Below are 22,902 nucleotides of genomic sequence, written 5' to 3' on the forward strand. Positions count from 1 at the left end.
CATATAAACACACATTTAAATATATGTATAGTTTACTTTCACTTGTACTTGGAATACTTAAGTATATCTGTTGCCATACAAATACTTTTGATACTTTGGTACATTCAAAATCACTTTAATTATGGACGGCTTTCTTTTACCAAATTAATATATTAGCATAATATCTGTATGTTTACTCAAATATGAAATTGAGGTACTTATAACACTGGTCTCTACTCAACTCATCTCAGAGAGAGATGTAGTACTTTCTTCTCCATACCCTTACTGTCCAGTGAAAACCATGCATCTCCAAATTTGGTCATTTTGAATTTGTAAACTAAAAGTATTTTAAACCCTCTTGGATGAGCAGGAAAATACATTGTCACAAACAGCCTGAAAGTATCCAAGTAAAAGTCATGCTTTCAAAACCTTACTGAAATAAAAGTATGTGGGTCTTATCGACATGTACTTAAAGGATAGGTCCACCCAGAAATGAAAATTCTGTCATCATCTACTCAACCTCATGCTGATGGAAAGTCAGGTGAAGTTTCTTAATCCACAAAACATTCAGCACTCTCCTGAACAATTGAAGTAGATGGGGACTAGTTTTTAAACGCAGAAAAAAACCCAAAAGAAAAACATAAAATGGCTCCTTACAGCTCGTCCGGTGTAATCCAAGTCTCCAGAAGCCCTTGGATTGAAAACTGATTTGAAAAGACGTTATTTACAACCTTTTAAGCCGAAATCGGTTAAGCCAAAAGCATATTGTGTACCCAGTCTGAAGTGTGTGCACAAGCTCGCCAGCACACGTTCAGGGTGTAAATAACGTCTTTTCAAATCCATCTGGGATCTCGAGGCTTCGAGAGACTTGGATTATGCCGGACGAGCTGTATGGAGCTATTTTATGTTTTTATTTATTTTATGATTAAAATAATTAAGTTTTAAACCAAATCTCCATCTACTTTAGTAGCTGTTTTGCTGTGAAGCTCCAGAAATGTTTTGTTGACTATGACTCTTCACCTGACTTTCCATCAGCTCAGAGGGTGAATAGATGAGTGAGTGAATTTACAGTATATACAGCTTGTAGTTGCCAAAGAAAATGTACAAAGATGCAATAAGAGAGTATAGGAACATATTTTATTCCAATTTAAAACATTTAAAGGAGAAGGCTATGAAAATCATTTTCATGTTTGAATGAGGTTCAGGCAACAGTGGTTGAAATGAAACATACAAAAGAGAAATATGGCTAAAATACTGTAAATCAATAACCATTAGGACCCTTTTCATGAGGGCGTTGCATGAATACAGTATCTCACCCACCCACTCCCTCCCCAACCTGACAAACACATGCAATTAAAATGACATTTATCTTAAAAACAGCAGTTCATTATTAATCTTAAATATAGAATAAAATTGTCCTTTTTTAAGTTAATTAATCACATACTTAAGTGTTTATTTGTTTTAAAAACTGGACCATGAAATTCACAGGCCCTCTGATTTTTCACAACATTGGCACTTGTTAAGAATCTGGCTTTACAAAGAAAGGGGATTGGCACACTCATTGTACATAATTTACATTTGGTATACTTAAAAAAGAAGAAAAAAATCAAACAAAAATACATTACTTTCAATTTGTACACCACTACACAAAGTTTATTTGAACTCTTTTAAAAAAGTCTGTCATCTTAAGTGGTCCTAAATACACGTGTTAAGGTGTGTCAACCTTAAAAAAGAAACAAAAAAAAAGATGCAAAGATAGCTTTTAATATCACTGTATGTCCATCCCTCTAATAAGAATGGTTCTCAAGCATAAGCAATAGCCATCAAAAGTGTACACATACATACACACACGCACACACACCTCAGAGTACCAACGAGCGCGCTTGAACGGACATCTAAGTTGCATGTACGCAGGCCCATTGCAGTGGTGCAGTTTCAGTGCCTTCGACCCAGGGAAAGAACACAGTCCAATCAAGTACAGGGGGGGAGCGAGAATGGCGGACATGTAAACACGCAGCAGATTCATTCACTCACTTTCTACTATAACCACCAAAATATTAGAATGGCCTCTTCAGTACCTTCACTTGGCAAGTCTTTCAATAAATACATTAATACTGAGGCTTAACACAGAAGCTTCATGTGGAAAAAAGAAACTATCCTGTAAAAGTGGATCATACTAAAGTTTTATCACAGAGATCTGGGTCAGGTCCAAATTACTTTTAAAATATCTTTTCTGTGGCTGATTGATTTTGTTTGGTACAGTGTTTTGTACGGGATTGTCGTACAAACCTTCTCCAGAATGCTGAAGAAAAAAGTAGAAGGACCTTAAATAACAGACCCAGCTCTGTTGTTGGCTCCGATCACTGGCAGTGCTGCCGATTGACTTTTTCTGTGTGAGGTGCTAACAGGACAAGGCATGAAGTACACGTATTGTCACATGTAGGTGAAAACTGATTTTTAAAGAGTACAACATCACGGCAACACTGGTCCCTGGAGTGACCACTTCCATTTTATCATCGTCATAACAGCCCGAAGAGACCACACGCCTGCACTTAAGGTGGTACGCCACAGTTCAGGGAGTTCAGAGTGTTCTTCCTGAAGGCTAAAAACACAAATACACCCAGAACACAATGTTCCTTTACAAGCTCACTTAAAGTCTTACTTTATTTATTCATCTATCACATTATATGACCTCTTAATTAAAAAAAATTACAGTGTGCTGAGCTGTGGCACCCTCAAAATTATCTTCTGTTAGCAAGTCGGTGTGAAAAGCACCATCCTATACATGGGACAAACTGATCAAGAAAAAGGCCTTTAAATGTTGGTTGAAGCATCAAAGATGAACCCATTACTCTGCAACATCTCTAACATTGTTTCAACTCATAAGAAATTTGTGGCACTTAATGCAAATACATGTCCCTTTCCTTATTAAATGTCTAAACATACAAAATAATGGCTTTATCAACGTATGGTACACACTTCCACCAGAGGTGAGGAGGTTACTCTCACTGGGTGCATGAAAGGCTTAGTAATACACAGGGTGAATAAAATTTGCTATAACTAACAGATCATGCTTTTCTACAAAAAATATGACTATTAAACCTTTTGGCAAACAATTAAAGATAAGGGAGTATGCCAGGATCTGTAATACTTTCTTTGATGTTAGCTCTGACCCCTCCAGCTCTTTCAATGTGCACAAAAAGGTCAAACTGTCCCGAGCACTCCTTTTTTCTGACTCCAACACAGCCAATGCCAAAGTCGAACAAGGAAACACTACCAGTGATAAGCCAAATGTGCATAACCACATAGTGGAAAGTATTATAGAGCCAAGATCAAAACATAATTCATAAGAGTGTGGTAAAAATGTGCTATTGCACCATGGAAAACTTCTTTTGACGTTAGCCATTCTCCTCCTCTAAAGGCAAAAAGATAGTGATCACAGAGCCAAACAGCCACCGGACCTCCCTCAGGCGTGTCATGTAGGCATCTGTGGACTGCTGCATTCCTCCCTCACTGAACCTGCGGCCATCACCCTCAACAGGATGTCAACACACTCTTGATTCAAAGCCCCCCTTGTTAATTAATTGCACCTTTTGCTCTATGCCATCCATAGAGTCCTTTCATTTCTATCAAAGCTGCTAGTAGTAGCCCTTGTGATGAAAAAGTTATGAAAACTTACCTGAATTACATTGTGAAGACAAAAATAGCCATCTATCAACTTTCAGCTTAATGGAATATTTAAACAACTATCAGGCAAGAGACACGATATGGGATTGGTACCAATAGCCAACACATATCCTCAAAAGTTACAAAAAAATGCAAGCATCCTTGAACAGTAAATATTCAACCACTAAGTTTTTTGTCTGTTTTCATTTTCCTATTTGCATAAAGCACAAACCTGACATGGAAACAGTGTTGTCCATTGTCAGGCATTTCAAAACAGAACTGCAACAACTAAATATATGAAGTATCATTAGAAAGATAGAACACTTGTCCATAAAATAGTTTTGATATTTTACAGCAGTATAAAATCTCCTCCTGTCTCCTCGGCTGGAAAAACATTTGAGCTGAAACTAGGGAGGAAGTCTCATTTACTGTATCAACAATACGTAGATCTGTCTGATAAATTAGACATACAAAAAAGAACTATTTACCCTCTTTTGCTGTCCATTACAGTTTAATAAATGTTGGCCAAATAATATGGCAAAGTAAAGTTGATTACAGAGAGAAGCCATATGGATGATCAAGACCAACGTGTGACTTAAGCTAACTGGCAGCGCAAAAGCTTTATTTCATCTACGACTGACTATTGCACTGGACTAATCTGGTATCATCGTCTGCACAGGATTATTATTCTCACCATCAAGAGAAAAATAAAATAAATCACAGTACTAATACATGTGTGATTCAGACAACGGTCGGCATGAAGGAATGCCACACAAAGTGAGTTGTTATGCCATCGACATCTGAAAGATCCATCCCGAGAGAACACTGAATTTTGGCAATACCAGTTTCCAAATATATTTTGTTAGTATCTGAACCACATGAACAGGATACTGGCAACGTAATTATATTTACAGAAAAAAAACTAGGTGGTTTTAATTTGGCAATGTGATTCAAAATGACAGGGGAGTTGATACAGTATGCAACTGCCAGTAGTGTTGTCTCGCATCGTATAAAATGAGGGGCAGTGTAAAAGGAACATACTGCGATTCTTTCTGGAGCGTTGCATTCCTTTGAGTAGTCATCTTCAATTTTTAATTGGAGAACAATAGCAGTCATAATAGAACCAAGAAGTTAACATAGCTGAGATTATTAAAGTCTACAGAGGACATCATCTCCGCCGAGCCCTCACATCTCTGTGAGCAGCGCGAAAACTTTATTTACATTCAACAGAGCTTCTGTGCTCTGATTCGGGGCAGGGTTAACAAAAAAAATTCAAAATTACAATTCAAGACCCGGGGGAACCAAGAAGTACCTCACTGCACCCCAGCACTGCCTGATAATATATTCCTATCATCATAATTAGTTACCCTTCGGAGATGAGCAGAGTCCAGGGCCTGGCCTCGTGCCCTCATGCTGTAGTGTATCGCATGCATGGGTTAAATAAGAAGAAGGGGAGAGAGCCCTTTGTCCATAAAAGCTTACCAAGAGAAGGCCCTCTACCCACCTCAAACACACAAGCACTGGTGATAATGTAGTGTAAATAAAGAAGAAATGTGAGCCGAGCCAAGCCCAGGGCGACATGAGGACCGAGAGGAGCCCCGGTGCGAGATCACAAGAGAGGGGGGGGAAATGGAGGGAGTGTATTTGAGTGTTTTTCTACAAGAGGAGGAATTATTGGAACCACACAACGGGAAGCCGTTCTTTCAAAAAGAGGGCAAACCAACAATCAGGAGCAAAGTGGACAGTAGGGACAGATCATGGATAGTGTTGGTCTGGTAAAGTATGTGGTAATGCTTAATGCTGTGTTTCATGCAGATGTGTGTGTTTCTAGACTCTGCATTGTGTGTGTGTGTGGGGCTGCAGGTTTCTTTCTCGCTCTCGCTCTCTCTCCCTCTCTTTCTGTTTCACTCTTCACACCAAGTTGTATTCTTTGAGGTTGAGCTGCAGGATGGTGTCTTTGACGGCTGCGAAGACAAAGCGGATGTTCTCCGTGTCAGTGGCGCATGTGAAATGGGAGTAGATGATCTTGTCACTGTCTGGGTTCAAGTCCACAAACATCTTCAAGATGAACTCCCGACCCGCTTGGGCGTCCCGTTGGGGACCTGGGAAGAGAACAGATTATTACTTTTAGCCTGCATAGAGCATCGTACTAGCATCATTAGCATTAACATTAACCCTTACATTACACTAATAATCAGAATAAAAATGCCTCGTGACAATCTTTGTATAATTACGTTTGCCTCCCTTGGGGCTAACATTAGGTGACGTTGCTTCTTGGGAGGGACAGATACATGAGGGCAGCAAAACAGAACTGGTCTGTGGCCGAAAAACATTTTTAAGCCCTTAAAGGATTTAAGAAAGTTGAAACTTGTTGAAAATCCTCAGAACAATGAGTTGTTCAACAAGTGGTTGAAAAGATGAACAAGGCAGTAATCCACCAAAAAAAATACTGTTCCCAGGACATGATGTGGGTCCATATCAAAATGTGTATACCAGGTGGTGCAAATGATTGAATGAATTTAATTTTCTCAATAAAGTTGGAAAAAAAAGCTTTTCTTCTTCCCCTTTGTGCTCGTCAGAAAAAGTTATATGCTATTTAAAAGCACATCTCATTAAATCACTTTATTTAGCATCCATGAAAACAGTCAAGACAAAATCTCAATCATAATTATTTCAATTGGATTGAAGAAATGTTGTCCATGTAACCAGAGGTAGTGAACTGTTGTTCAGCTTTATCGATCATTTTTGTCATTTTAATAATATTAATTTAAATAATATATAATTAATTTCAGTAAGTATGGTTTAAAATATGACCTGCTCTTTAACAATTAGACTGAAAAAAAAAATCACTTCTGGATGACTGTGATCAGAGGGGGAAGTGCTGCCATGTTCAGTTATGTACTAGTTTGCATTGTAGTACAGAATGATAACCACAAGGTGTCACTGTACAATTAAAATCATAAGTGAAAGGTTCCCTCCTACATAAAATTATAGCTTGAGATTGAAAAAGAAAAAAACCTGATGTGTGCAAATGATGGTACAGCTCCTTTCACTGTTCAGATAGCAAGCAGCTACTTCGATGCTTATACTGATAAAGGGCATTAAGACACAGTCAAGTTACTGGCTAAAAGTGAGTTCTCTTGCAGAACTTGACCGATGGCTCAACTTCTCACCTCTATGGATAATGAAATAAATAAATCCTGGAATTGAATTCACTACTGAGGCTCAGCAAACTACACTGCCCAAAAGTGATAGACTAAATCTGATAAAGCAGAAGGGCCAAAAAACAAATAAGTAAATAAAAACTCACCGTCAAACTCTGGAAAGTAGTCAACCAGGTGTGAATACATGATCTTCTCCTCCAGCAGGTCTTTCTTGTTGAGGAAGAGGATGACGGAGGAGTTCTGGAACCAGGGATATGTGATGATGGTCCTGAACAGAGCTTTACTCTCCTCCATACGATTCTAACAAGTGCAGGGGAGGACAGAGAGAGAGACAGAGAGAGAGAGAGACAGAGAGCAAAGGAAAATAAACACAACTTTAGGATATATTAAAAACATAAGACTTCTTCTGATTCTCTAATTCTGCTTAATTCACTCTTCACTATGAATGCAATTATCAAACGTTGGTTTTATTATATCTGGAATATAGACAGATGCTACACTTAATATCAGTATTTCAAGAAAATATTTGTTTTTCAGGATTATCTCTGAAAGTTTTGAGGCTGATATTCAATTAGAAGCCCAAACACTACAGGCCTTTGTGTTTGTGCCTCTGAAACACAGCCAGAGCAGTGCTAGAAAGTGCCTGCCAGTTATATTATGCCAGTGAGTCTGTGAATGTGAAAAAGTACAGCCCTTACTTCCTTGTTTTCAGCTATTTAGTCTTTATTAACGTTTTAAGCTCTTTCTATATGGGATGAAACTTTGAAGATTTAGCTAGACGGAGCTTATAGCAATGATCAAAAGAACCAAGTGAATTCTAGTGCAGTTAACTTCACTATGGACAACATTGTTGTCCCTCTGTTTGGATAGAAGGGCAAAATGGTCTCTGGATTCGTGCCATAAGAAGACCCAATTCAATAATAAACTGAAAAAAATGATCAAGTTGCCAGCAAAAATTCTACTGAGGAGAATACAATGCAGCTAAATGAAACAAACATTCAGTTTCCTTTCAAAGACAAATCCATGAAGGAAGAAAACAGTAGTTAAAAATTTTATTTACCTAAACCTGCAATGGTACTTTTTATGATTGTATGGTTGCCAACATTGCTAGCATGGCTTAGCTGTGATCAATAGTCAGTGTGCCATTGTTTCTTCTAACCCTTCATGAATGCACAAAGAAGACAATGTTAGGTTATATTTGGACCCTGTGTGTTTACATTCGTCGAGTGCCTTTTCTGAGACAAAATATTAGCTTGCTAATAGTGATGGACTGGAGCTGGACAGCATCATGGTGCAGCAGTTAATCCAGCTTTTACAGTAACGACAGGGAATTGTAGTATGAGAAACAGCCAGGGGACATTTAAGATGTGTATTTTGTGTAATTTTTGTAGTTGTTTTGACAAATGTTAATTGATCAAGGCACATATTAGATTTATTCTTCCAAACAAAACTGTCTAGAAAACATAAAAAACTACCAAAAGCTAAGAGCTGCTGACAAACACAACTCCTCTTCCTCTTTCTAATCTAAGCTCCTTGCAAGTATCACTCCCACAGTTTAGTCTCGACAAGTCATACTATGATCCCGGCCAGACGTGACCCGATGAAGTCAAAGATGTTTGAAAACAATCTAGTCAGGCTCTGGCTGGTCTGAAGGGTCAAAGTCTCGGTCTTGAGCCTGTCAACACGACAGGATAATCTCTTCAGACTGTGGTGCCTAAACGCTGACCAGCCTCGTCTCAGCCGTCAATCAGAGCTCAGTAACAGCATCGAGATTGTCCAGTGTGGCCTACTAGCTGTGACCATGTATGCATTACAAGCAGGAAAAGCAAATAAACAGCAACCTACAAAAATGAAAACATATTCCTGTCCTTCTGTGCTCAATAAGGCCCAACACCTGAGCAGGCCTGCTGAAGACAAAGTACAGTATGTGTGTGCAGTTAACAAACATCGACCCTGGTAAACTGTAGTAGCGATGTACAGCAGATATAGTGAGTCAAGCTGGCAGCTGGGTCTGGTTAATGAAACCCAGATGTCATATGATCAGGTCAGAGAAAGGGTTTGTTGTCAGGAGAGGAGCAGAGGGCATGCAGCGGCTGATCACATTAGCTTTATTAGCGATAATTCTATCTGAACAGAGGAGAGTCAGAGCTGACGACATGTTCAAATAAAATATCTGCAGTGAAGAGATACAAGACCTCTTTTCTGTTGTTTATGAGAGATTCACCAATAAGCATAACTCTGTGTGTGTGTGTGTGTGTGTGTGTGTGTGTGTGTACATGGAATAAATACTTTCTATGACAATGCCATAGGGTAGTTTAATAGAATACATTAATAAAAATTGCTTTTTAATTACCTAATGGTTGCTGTAAAATTCTAAGCAATTTCTTTGATTGATAGTCGAGTGGCCAAAACAAATGATTACTGTTTAATCACTAATAATATGTGAAATATGTTGGATGTTCTTCCATTAGAAAACAGTTTTAGCCACTGACTTGATCTACGTTTGATGCAGAATCAGAGTAGGCTACATAAGAGTTAAAAGAACAGAAAAAATAAACACCAAGTTACTTGAATTGAAAGTATTTGTATTAAGATATATTTTGATGCATCTGTGCCCATCTCTGATTGTCTGTTAATACAGTTTTAGTCAGTTGAATTATTAACGGCGATTACTCAATTAATGGTAGATCATTTACACCCAAGTTGCTGTGAGACCATGACATTACAGGTAAGGTTGCTTTTGACCTGTATTAATTGATTTATGTCGAGAGTACAGCAAACTGTGAACATAACATTTATTAGTGGGCTGTGCTACGCAAAGCCCACTATGGACACCTCTATAGCAAAGCTATAGGTGTCCATAGTGGGCTGTGCGAAGCACAGCCCACTATTGTTCTTCACCGGGCCTCTTTTTTATTATTCCCCCTCCTCAGTTTTTGGCGCGTAACTTGCCCCGCACCGTTGAGCGCACACAAACAAAAAATACATCAAAACGTGCGCCTCGATCGGGCGAGGGGTGCTATTATTTTTATCTCCAAAAAATTAATTTTTCGCGTCGTAAGACGCGAAAAACTGCGACAAATTTCCCATAAGGAATGAATGGGACGAGGTAAAAAAAATCGCAAATCTGCGACGTTTTTCAAACATCTCCTGCTCTGGCCTACGTTCACCTAGAAACACCATTCAAACTTTAAAATGTAGGCACGGGTCTTGTCTATTTAAGTCGTATTTGAACATTTTTCCTACGATGTTTCGTTTTTGAACAGTGACGCTTTAAAGATGGTGAGTGAATTTTGAAGAATTTTGAAAATTTTAGTTTTTTCAATGATTGTGTATTGCGGAATGTTCGTGCAGAGCCAACTGCCAGAGTGGGAGAGACTCAAAAAAAACTCTCAGAAATTCTCTCTTTCTCTGACGACCCCAGCCACAAATTACACAGTAGAAATGTGATTTTTTCATAGAGTTGTAGCCACACTTGTCTTCTTTCTCCCAATGTGTCTAGTTTATCAGTAGGATTTACGGTTTTTGATTTATCTGCCCCTAACCGACAAGAGTAGCTCTCAACTGCTCCATTTACTCCAATGTTAATCGGGAGGAGGATTTTCCAGGATTTTCCAAACTGCACCTGTTTTTAACTCGCTCCTATTACCACATTTTAGAAGCTAGGACCACAAAAAATTATGGCTGTGTTCTTTAAGGCCTTTCTGGCTTGATGGTGAAGAAATTTTGCCCATATCATGTTTGGTTTTGAAGATATAGCACTAGTTTGAAGTCCTGCTTCTGAGCCAAAAGTCACTCTCAGATCAGCTCTGTCACAGACAGCAGCTGTGGTCACAGGCCGTTGCTAGGGAGTTCCGACAACCATCACCGTAGCAACCGAGATCAACTGGGCCAGCAGAGACACACAATTCATATTCACCCTGTCTAACTTTCGGCGCTTAACTCGTGCCGCACCGTTGAGCGCACACAAACAAAAAATATATCAACACGTGCGGCTCGATCGGACTCGGTGTGCTATTATTTTTATCTCCAGAATATTAATTTTTTTAAAAAAACAAACTTTTCCATAAGCAATGAATGGGATGAGGTCAAAAAACTTGCAAATCTGCCACTTTTTCAAACATCTCCTGCTCTGGCCTATGTTCACCTACAAACACCGTTCAAACTTTAAAATGTAGGCACGGGTCTTGTGTACTTAAGTTCTATTTGAACTTTTTTCCTACGATGTTTTGTTTTTGAACCCTGACCCTTTAATGATGGTGAGTGATTTTGGAAAAATTCAGGATTTTCAATGATTGTGTATGGCAGAATGTTGATGCAGCAGGCTGCAGGAGCCAAATGACAGAGTGGTGGAGACTCAAAAAAACTCTCAGAAATTCTCTCTTTCTGTGACGACCCCAGCCACAAATTACACAGTAGAACAGTGATTTTTCACAGAGTTGTAGCCACACTTGTCTTCTTTCTCCCAATGTATCTACTTTATTAGTAGGATTTACAGTTTTTGATTCATCTGCCTCTAACCGACAAGAGTAGCTCTCAACTGCTCCATTCACTTCAATGTAAATCACACACACGCAGACAGGCAGGCAGGCAGGCAGGCAGGCAGGCAGGCAGGCAGACAGACAGACGACACAAACACACACAGAGACAGACACACACACAGACATGCAGCGCAGCACAGCCCACTCTCGCGATTTCCCAACGGGGAATTGTCTAGTATATTATGAACTTGTAAAGTTGATATGGTAAACGTGTAAGCAAACACAGACCAACTTCAGCATTTATTTGAAGTCGTGTTTGTGGCCACTCAACCAATATACATTAGGTCCATTATTTATTCTGTGTTTAGGTACATTTCGGTCATGACCAACTTCTGAGGGAATTATCTAACTTAGTCAGCTGTTCAGTGCTGAGCAGTTGATGCTGATGTACAGCGGGTTTTTGTCTGAGCTTTGTCACTAAAAACAGCTGCCTGCTGCTGCTGGAGATTAGGTTGATGAGAGCAGTGAGAATGAAGCTGCAGGCTGTAAAAAAACAAAACAATGAGCTGAAACTTGCTTAAACTCCTGAAATAGAGTAGAGTTGGGTTGTCACCTTTTAAATGACACTCAGTCATTTGATCCATTGTCAATGTAACAATATTGAGCAGTGCTGCTTTAACTGTTCATGAGTCCAATTCATGCGAGTGTTTGTAATGTAAGTGTAGGATATTAAACAGGCTGCTGAGAAAGCTAAAATCTAAATTAAAGTTATGGAAGCAAAATAATCTTCTCACAAACCAGAGAGAAAACCTGCAAATATTTTGTCTTTGCAAGTTAAAATACGAAAGCCTCATTGTGAATAGTGCGTGTGAGATATTGGTGTGTGTGTGTGTGTGTGTGCGCGTGTGTGTTCAACAGTTCAGTAGATCACAACTATTTCTGTGTTTCTGTCTCACCTCGTTGTCTGACTCCACCAGGACCTGGTCGTACTCGCTGAGCGCCACCAGAAACATGATGGAGGTGACGTTCTCAAAGCAGTGGATCCACTTCCTCCTCTCTGACCTCTGACCCCCCACATCCACCATCCTGATTGTTGGGATGAGAGGAAGGGCCGCCAAACAGGGCAGAAAGAATCATAAAAGAGAGAAATACTACAATTAGCTCTAAATCTATCACTCAGATTAGTTTTATCTTTATTGTTTAGGTGTTTTAACCTCAGAATTAGTGTCACATAGAGAAGCATGCATTGCAATCATTAGTTCAAGGATTTAACTTTTATTAAATCTTTGGAACTACTCAGGGTGTCTAACAAATTAAACTTGAACTACAGAAAATCAAAATACACATGGCCCACATTAAAAATAATAATAATGTATTACATTTAATTGAAAATGTTGTAATAGAGGAAATCCTCAACTAATTTGGATGAGCCACCAGCCAAGAATCTGGGCTCTCCCATTAATTTTCAAACAGAAAATTTACGAGTGCAAAGAGGCATTCATCTTGTAAAATGTGGCCTCATTTTTAATTTTCATTTACACTAAACTTTGTATCCACTGGTGGCCAAACAATATTTAATAAGGCCAGTGTGGTATGACCATTAGTACAAAACTTCAACTTAATATCGAATGAGTCTAGTGTACTTCAAGCCAAACACCCCTTTTGCACCAAGAATATAATAAGAGGAAACGTGAGGCGAGAATCTGCAGCATGAATCACAGAGCAGACAGAGAAACCTTCCCTATGGTGAACCAAAATAACTACAAGGAAGTGTATGTATGTGTACAAACAATGCCAGCCTTCACTCCCTACTCCGCAAAGTAGATGTTGGAGTGTCCATGAAGAAGATAGAAAGTAACAGTAATATTTAAAAGTGCCTATAAAAGGTGTTATATGTGAGGGAAAGGAGAGGAGCAACAAGTCGTGATTGGAGGAGGACAAAGGCAGTGTTTGAAGGAACAAAGATGAGTAAAAAATGGAATATTAAAGAATTGGAAAATCAAGCAAGAAACATTGAAGACTGCGAGAAAAATGAAACACAAGTTTGTAAAGGCATGACATATGGGTTTCGATTCTGGGGTATGAGACACAGATTGACTCTTGGATAAACTGATTTTCCATTTGCTCCATTGTAACGTCCACGTTTTTATTTGGATGAATTTTCTAAAAAAATTGGGAAATAAATTAAATTAAATTAGACTGAAGACCAAATGCTGCCCGAACAGAAGAGGTGTAGAAAAAAAGGCAGTCAGATTGTTTGTTTGAACTGCTACTAAAAATACAAACTAAAAGATGTTGAATCAAACTCCGGCTGTGCTCATCAGTTAAGTGAATGTCACCCAATACCCAATATCATTCAAAAGCTGGACTTTGAAACTTTGATCACACATCACAAAGGTGAGACTCGCTGTCTGAGTCTGCCAGACAGAGGGACGGCATTGATAAATGGAGTCCTCCACAAGAGCTGGCCTAAAATAAAATGCATCAGACGACCTCCTTTTTTCCTTTAGCAAGGATGGGTGACCTACTTAGTACGATAAGCTCTCCTATGCTGGATAAGCCAGTAAAATGACATTTTCTGTGACTTCAAAAGCCAATTAAAAGAGAAGGAAGCAAGCCTAATGGAGATGTTTGTCTATGAAAGGCTTCCTTGTTGTAGCTCAGGCCTTGCCAACTGCAAGCAGAAGCAGTACAGTCCCCCATGTGCTTGTTACTGTACATGACTTTCAGGCTGTGGACCGTCTGATCCTCCATGTTTAACCACAGGAATATACCATATAACTCATATACACATATAACACATTCTCATAAATTACTAAATTAAGAAGCAATGATAATAATGCTCTTTTCCCAATAAGACACCTCACAATTATTCCTACTTCATATTTGTATTTTCGGTCTGTTAACACAAGACTGATGTCATTGAGAGCATATAGTGATTCACCATCAGCAGCACAGGCAGGCAGAGTAGAGCCTATCTGCTAGCTGCAGCAGAGCTGCTGGGAACCTCTTCAGCACAACCTCATTGCAAGCAGAGTTATTTCTAGCCTTGCCAAGCGTAGGAGGGGGCTGACATGATGGCTTCCTATCGATTTGCACTCTTCTGTAATCGCTCTTGTTCCCTGAGTCCATCTCTATCTCCTCATCTTCTCTGGGGTTTTTTTGCAAGAGAAGGAGGAAGGGAAGCTGCTCTACGTTTTTGGTGACCATCTCTGTGCCAAGTCCTCGAGGCTGTGTCTCTGGGCAATGCAGAAAAACTGGGAAGGATTATTATGTAGAAATGCTGCCTTCTTGAGCCTCTCAGTTCCTGAACATGCAAACTTGGCATCCATATATAATTATTTAAACATTCTTATTTTACAATAACCCTTTCATCTAGGCTTCATTTTATTGTGCCAAATTATGGATTGCCATTAGGTAATAATATAGATATATGTAGAAGCTGGGGCTGGATTTTATGTGTGGGGGTTTTGAGACTACTTAAACACCATAGAGGAGCTCCATTTATAGATCTCTTCATTGGTCTTGTGCCTCTTTTTCAGAGCTGTCAACACAACATCTCCTTCCTTAAGCATTGCCACATTAAAACTAGACCAACGAAAAACGATGACACCCATGTCACATATTCTTTTGAGCTTTGTACTTACATTATCCTGAATGTTTCCAACAATGTTCAAACCAAATGATCGTCGCTGTAACTTTTGGGGAAACATTGAATGATACATCAGAGAGTGAGGAAGGAAGTCGGCAAACGTGACTAAATGTAACGTGAATGAAACTTCAAAACATTTCCTCATCGGTGAACCATTCTGCCTGAGTCACAGATAGATTTTTATCAGCATTGGTGGTTCTTTGACAATGATGACAACTCCCAAGACGCACACTACTTAACCCACTTAACCAACCAAGTTCTTTCATTTTCATTGTTTTGATTGAGAGACCCCTAACAGCAGAGGCATGACCGGAGATCGTAGGCAGAGAAGAACGGGTCAATAGTGGGGTATGTTATTTAGCATAGATAAATACTACCAATGGAACACGTTTTTCTGAAAGTTTCACTTTCACTTCGGTTTGGTCTTGTACCTCAGTTTAAAACACACAGTAATGATCTACCTCGCATCCTGGTTGTTTACTGTTATTTTAATTCGTTGATGAGGACAAACGATCACAGCATACCAGTAGCATTACAATATAGCAGCTTCATCTTTCGGCAAACTGATCAGGGGGGCTTCCCAACACGTCACAGACACAGACCATAGAGTGACACTCCCACACCGCTGCACCAACCTGCGCCTTTTCACCGCACTGCTGGATCTAATGTGAATCCAGCCTAATTCTACAGATCAACTGTTTGGTCTATAAATAGTCAGAAAAAGGTGAAAATGTCCATCACAAGGTTTGTCATGAAATTGTTTGTTTTCTCCTACAAACAATTCAAAACCTGAAGTTAGTCAGTCTACTAACATATAAAGAAAAAAGCAGTAAATCCTGATACTGGTGAATTAACTTGGAAAAACTGTCTAAGATATGACCTTAAAGGCTTTCATGAAATCAAACCCCATCTTTGATACCATTGTCTAGTATGGTCTGAATTTTCTGCGGTAGCCATTTAATTCTTTAACATTCAGTAACTACCTCTAAATTTAGTAGTTTTTTTCCCTCTATTAGTGGCTAAGGTCTGCCATTTCTGCACTGGATTCAAATTGCCTGCTTGCGTGCATGTAATCCTGCACCATTTTATCTGGTCAATATTGGCCTCACTGTTCACTGTTCACACCCTTTATACCATTTCCCAGCTATATTAAGTTATTGCAAACGGAATACAAACTAGACATCGTCTAACTGACTGATTGATTACTTGTTTATGCTCTAGTACTAATCTACGGTAACACTGCACATGTACTGAATGTACTGCTAATAACAGAATGGACTATGGACGCATTTCAGACAAAATGGGGACACAAAACATGTTGTAGGTACATTAAGATGGACTTTTAGATTTTAAAATGAAAACAGACCACTAGTAGGGTACAAAAGTGGGGTTAGTAAAAGTAGTGTTATTCTTCTTCTACCTGAAAATGATGCTTTGCAAGTCGAAAGGGTATTCTATGATCCCAGTGGTTGGGATTCGAACCCTAAGCACATCCTGTTGGGTTGGCAGATAGGACGATTCAGCAATACGATCCAGATCGCTTAGATAGCTAGAGACAGGAAGGACAACAAAAGACAGAGAAAGGGAGGAAAGAGAAAGTGAAGCATAACAGCAGATACAGCGCACCCCCTCCAAAAGCAAGTGGATCAGTCCAGATGTAACCACAGAAAACCATTCCCAAGAGTTATGAGGGGATTAGGTGACATTTTGTACCTCTACCCCAAAATTTTCTCAGGAATTTAGCTTCATCCTTGATGGCAGCTCCCAAAGACAAAACATTCCTCAATTTCATTCTCTGCTCCCCCTCAAACTGCTCTCAGAGAAGGTTTAGGGGAGCAAAACCTTTAACTTGACTCCAAAAAGATGATTTAGCACTCAAAAGGCCAACATTGACTGCCTCGGTGAAAATAGAAATGACTGCTTCTCTGGTGAGACTTGACAGGAAGGAGGTTTGAGGCTCGGTCTGAGGCCAGTCTTTGAGAGTGTACCATCAGGGATGTGTTAAAGTGCTGAGCCACGCTGTGCAGCACAGGGTAGATGGCGAAAGCGGTGTCGACGGTTTCCAACTGGCTGACCAACTGTCCGGCAGCAAGCCAACCAGTGACATCATCGGCAGCACTTGACACCAGTACCTGAAGATAATATTCTCCAGGTCAAATGGGTACTCAATGATGCCGGTGGTGGGCACTCGGACCCGCAGCACATCCTGCTGAGTGGGCACGTACCCCTGCGTTCCTATTCGTTCTACATCATTAAGGTAACTGTGGAGGGGGAGGGGACATATGACAAGAGATGTACAGTACATGTAGGCAAACCACCAGTCTCAACAGCAGGAGACCACATGGACACGTATATACAAAAAACAGTCACTAATATATAATTACAAAACATTCAAATAATTATGATAACACAGGGTTTCTGCAAGACATTTTAAGAACTTCATAAACGCATTCTGAGAAATACTACAAAGTAATTTAATACATTTTTTTAGTGATGCTCCTGATGTGAATACAGTACAATATTGAGTCTTTCGACAGCAGCATTAGGTTTTTCTGACTTCCTATCAGGGCTGGGCAATATATTAGTTTGTCGTTATCGTGATATCAGACTATATATCGTCTTAGATTCTGGTTATAGTGATATGACATGAGTGTTGTCTTTTCCTGGTTTTAAAGGCTGCATCACAGTAAATTGATGTATTTTTCTTAACTTACCAGAAATGTTATTCTTGTTTTAATACTTACTTTTACCCAGTTAGTCATTATATTCACATTAATGATGATTATTTATCAAAAATGTCATTGTGTTAATAGAGAAAGAACAAATAGTCATCAATATCAATACAGAGGTATTTGGTAAAATACATTGTAATATTTGATTATGTCACCCAGTCCTAGAATTTAATGAAGTGCTTTTGAGGAGATTTGAAAATATCAAGATATATATTGTGTATTGTGATTTAGTACGGAAGCCCTAAAGGGCCATGCATTCATCCTTTTTTATTTCCTCCGTTTTCCCGTGATAACAAGTTAATTTCATTTGTTTTCTCGAGATCTCAAGTTATTATCTCGAATTAACAACTGCCATTTTCCCGAGATAACGGGATAATTTTCTCGAGATAACGAAACTTTGTTTTCCTGAGATAACGATATAATTAATTCGAGATCTTGAGAAAACAAAACAATTGTGTAGTATATTAAATCATTGCAGGAAACATCATTCAGTGTAGCAATGCCAGAGGAGCAGGAGCATATCGATCACCGCGTCACATATGTTTTCAATCAAGGCCTGACACAGGCTGAAAAAGCATTATGCCTTGCTATTACAGATAATATACACATTAGTGTGCGTAATCTAAAAAGACGGTTAGCAAGGCTTCAGCTATATCGGTGGCGCGATCTCGAGATAACAGTCATTATCTCGAGATCTCGAATTAATTATATCGTCATCTCGGGAAAACAAAGTTTCGTTATCTCGAGATCTCGAGAAAACGGCAGTTGTTAATTCGAGATAATAACTTGAGATCTCGAGAAAACAAATGAAATTAACTCGTTATCACGGGAAAATGGAGGAAATAAAATGTATGAATGCATGGCCCTTTAGGGCTTCCGTAATTTAGCTTACAAACATTGTGATGTTATTTTAAGGAGATGTCCAAACCTACTTCCCATGCATTCGTGCAGGATTCAAATTCTTTATTTTCAACTGACTTCAATCAAGCACTAAATATGCTTTTCTCAAGCCAGATCTTGTATCTACAGATATATTAGATGAAAGTTACATTGACGGAAACAGTTTTAACTAATTACTTCAAGAAGTAGCTTTATTGATGAGAGGAGATGCCATGTTAACCCAGAAACCACGATACACTAGCTGGGTGTGACTGGGCTGCACAGTTTGCATTAGTGGTTCTTGGCTCCATGTTGGTTTCATTTTGTTGTGTGTGTGTCAATATCACTATTTCCCAAAACACATTTAAAAGAGAGACTTAAGGTAATACACCTTCATAAATGCAACTTTTAAGACCGGTCAAAATTAGATTGAAGACATTTTAAGTAGGGATGCACAATATGGGATTTTTTCAGCCGATAATTACCTGTTTCTCACGGCCGATACCAATAACCCGATAATAATTTCACATTTTTCTATTTTAAAAATAAGTTCACAACCTGTAGTTTATGCACCCCTGAGGGTAAAACGGCTAAGGCAGGCAAAGATGGATGATTTATTATTCATATCTCTAATAAGAATTATTGTGTTAATCTCATAGACTATCCCTCCTCTATATCGTGCATCCCTAATTTTAAGACATTGTAAGGCCTAAAATTCAGATTGTTGGATTTTAGAATTAAGGATCTGCAGAAACCCTGTTTTAGGTACCAGGAGATCATAAGAAAAAATAATAAGTATTCACAAAACCATCTATGCATAATCTTTAATTCCTCAACTTTATAAAGGAGACATATTATTCTGAAATAGATTAATGCAGGTTGGAATTAGCCCTGATATTATTAGCAGTCGTTTATAAAACTGCCAACATTTCTTCCTTTTCCCAACTCTCCCCATCTGCCTCAACTCTCTTCCCTTCCTCTAGTCGAATGGATGTTAACACAGATTTAAAACTGCTGAAAAAAGGGCTATTAACATTATTAATGCATCTGTGATTTCATCACTCATGTCTTTACTATGGCAACTGATATTTACTAATTTCATCATATTGCAGTGGATATTCCTGGAGGTCACAGTTGAACAGCGATACTGCTTCTCCATTTGAACATATAAAGTAAATAATCAATCATCCCAGTAGATTAATGCATTGCAGACATACTATTTGGTCGAATCGGAGAGCTGGTACTCTCTCCTGCGATCGTAGGCCTCCTGGATGCCAGGGTCAGCCCACAGCATCTTTATCGCACCAATGTACGGCTGATCGAATGATGAAATCTTCTCCACGTCCACCTCGCGCACCACTTGGGCATTATTCTGGTAGAACGAAAGAACAAAGCACAAAAAATACATTTTGAACATCAACATATGAATTAGGTAGATGTGGATTTTATGCAAAATTAAATTAGCAATTGAAATTCAGCAGTTACAGCTTCCAAATCTCTAAGTAGGTGTTGATGGATGGTTTCTTTTTCGAGTTCAGGGAAATATTAGTAGTACTGTACTGTACTGTAGTACTATTATACTATTAAAGTACTATTGTACTATTAAAGAATACATAGTTTGTGGCCTGGATTCAGTTATAGTGAATTGTAAGAGGCTACAGTTAACTCAGTTTACTTTACATCTTATCTTACTACCAGATTTATGACTTATTTGAATGTGGTTCACATTAGATGAACCGCACACAAGTGTTTGACTGAGCAACCATTCACACAGAACACTGGACAAGCAACCAGCAGTGGAAAGGCTGGAACATCATCAAACTCAGGTTTCGAAAGAAAAGGTTAAAAATCGATGCAACAGAACCAGAGTTTCATATTTTTCAATCCATGTATTCTTCTTTCATTTCAAAATCTGGCGCGCACATTACCTATAATGAAGCAAATCAGGTGCAGTATGCTACATTGTAGTAGAGGCTAGGGCTGCTCGATTATGGCAAAAATCATAATCACGATTATTTTGATTGATATTGTAATCACGATTATTAAAGACGATTATTCATTGATTTGAGAACAAGCATTTATTGAACTTTTAACTCTGGTATTTCTTTTAACACGATAAGTTTGAACTGAAAAATGCAAATAAATAAGAAAAATATTTTAATAAAATGAATTAAATAATATGTAATGTAAAAATAAAAAAACATAGGTCCGTTGTGGTGGCAAAATATAATGCTGTTGACACTTCTCTTGCAACTTTTCCGCGACATTCGTCATAAAGGGCAGCGCAATTCTGCTGAAATGGTGACGTGATGGTAACACTGACTACCGCTTGTCCAATGTGTTAATCAGTTTATTGAACCCCGGCTCGCTAACGGTGGTGATAGGGCACATGTCTTTGGCATCATGTATGTGACGGCATCCGTTATTTCTTCATGCCTGCGGGAGCCGGGTGGATATGCCTATCTTGCACAATATCTTCGTTTGTTCCGAGTCAGACTCCTCGAAACCGAAGTGTTTCCACACCACAGAATTCGCTTTATCTTTCTTCCCGACCAAAGGCTCCTTTCTGCCATCTTCTACCGTCTTCTTCTACACGTTTTTTCCAAACACGCACCGGCGTGGCTGAAAGCGAAACTGTTCAGGCGGGGGCGGGGCGGAGCGGAGTGCACAGGTGGAGATGGAAGGGTTCGCTGCATTTACCACACAAGACACGGCGTGCGGCAGAATGATCGTTTTATTACGATTATCTTGTTTTCATGATCGAGGGAAGCCAAAATCGAAATCGAAATTAAAATTCAATTAATCGCCCAGCCCTAGTAGAGGCTAATGTAGTCCTGAGCTGCTTGCCTCACCAGTTCTGCCAAGTTCATTTCTGACTAAGTCCCTAACTTGTAGAATACACTACACGTCAGTCAAATCTAAAGTTTTTGATTTTTAACATTACATTACAAATAAGCGACAATTGGAAAAAAAGACAACATTTATAGGTATGATTTTGTTATTTATAATGTTATAAATACTTAGTATTTGGTCATTGATATGCACTGCAATAACAACAATATGTTTATTCTGGTACGCACCTTGTTCTGTTCATACTTGAACGGGATTTTGAGGGTCTCAGTGGCACGGATCATGGACTGCATTGAGGTGAAGATGTTCTGGTAGACCAGTTTGGTGAAGCCCTTCTTATCCTCATCTGTGTAGCCTGACCCATGGATTATTCTCATCTGCTTGATGAAGGTGCTCTTTCCACTCTCTCCAGTGCCTTAAAGGAAAACAAGATGATACAGGAGGTTAGACAAGAACTGAAAAATGTGGATACATAAGATTGCTGATGGTGTGAAGAGATCCAGCTGCGGACAAGAAGAAAATTATAGTATCCTACAGTGATTACCTACAACTGGAAAGAAAATACGAAAATAAAATCAGACGTGGTGATAGTTCTTGTGTGTTGATAAATAGGATGTAATATTAAAGGGTGTAATGTGAAAACTGCTAAATAAAGCAAACAGTGATAGAAATAAACAGTAGTATAAGTACATGTCCATACAAGTATGACAGTAATTAATTCAAACATTTGTTTGAAAAATGGGTCACTACCACTACAACAACTGATTACAAGCTGCAATCCATCCATCCAAGTACAATTGACAGTATAATACGGTAGTTCTTTCACATTAATGTCGTCAGCAAATGCATTTCTGCTGCTCTAAAAGCAAACTAAACCATAAAGTATAGGCACAATAACACAAAACTCTAACTCTGACAAGTTTAAGCTCTTTTATACAACTCAAATTTCTGTGGTAATAAAGTGGTCAATCTTTGCAACAGACTGACCCCGTCTGTCCACCTACACCCTGCTGCTGATACACAGGGCTGTGAAGGAATCAGCACCATCATGCCCCCCCGGCAGTGGTCAAGACCTCAATGCCAACTCAGTCCCTCTGTTTTAGCTGAACTGACTGAACTGTATTGTACTGTACTGTAGCTGCAATAGAGAAACGATCGTGAACTGGAAGTGGCTGTCTTATTGTTTCTGTGCTGAAAATGGAGGTACAAAAAACTCCAATCAAACCGTAAAACAAGGCAGTGCTGATGAAATATGAACCCTAATCCTGTCCATTGTCTATTTGTCACCTAAAATGTCTTCAAAAACATATTTTAGTGTATTGTTGAGCTGTAATATGATATCATTCGTTACCAGCTGGCTGTCATACTGTTTCTTGTTTCCAAGCACTGCCCAACTCACAGTACGTCATCGATGAGCGGGAGTGTTTGTTGGTCGGTTGCAGTGCATTCTGGCTGTTGTAGTTTTCATGTTGTCATGTAGCACCAATTTCAAAAATATT

At 39.0% G+C, this 22,902-nt stretch overlaps 1 protein-coding gene across 2 annotated transcripts in view; it reads right to left on the bottom strand.

The window, feature by feature from the left end:
• Positions 1 to 1,097: 1,097 nt before the first annotated feature.
• LOC141004440 (guanine nucleotide-binding protein G(q) subunit alpha) overlaps positions 1,098 to 22,902 on the bottom strand; it is a 42,998-nt gene continuing 21,193 nt past the window's right edge. Inside the window, exons 2-7 of one of the 2 annotated variants that reach the window (XM_073475925.1) lie at positions 21,634 to 21,818; positions 19,771 to 19,925; positions 16,363 to 16,491; positions 12,247 to 12,376; positions 6,956 to 7,109; positions 1,098 to 5,747 (exon numbers count right to left, since the gene is read on the bottom strand). In XM_073475925.1, coding sequence (XP_073332026.1) covers positions 5,557 to 5,747; positions 6,956 to 7,109; positions 12,247 to 12,376; positions 16,363 to 16,491; positions 19,771 to 19,925; positions 21,634 to 21,818 — 944 coding nt within the window. In that variant the 3' untranslated portion in view covers positions 1,098 to 5,556. Of the gene's footprint in view, positions 5,748 to 6,955; positions 7,110 to 12,246; positions 12,377 to 16,362; positions 16,492 to 17,074; positions 17,204 to 19,770; positions 19,926 to 21,633; positions 21,819 to 22,902 lie in introns of both variants that reach the window. The other variant, XM_073475927.1, reaches the window with a different exon arrangement.

The sequence above is a fragment of the Pagrus major genome, chromosome 11, assembly GCF_040436345.1.
Source record: "Pagrus major chromosome 11, Pma_NU_1.0".
In the NCBI taxonomy this organism is placed as follows: Eukaryota; Metazoa; Chordata; class Actinopteri; order Spariformes; family Sparidae; genus Pagrus; species Pagrus major.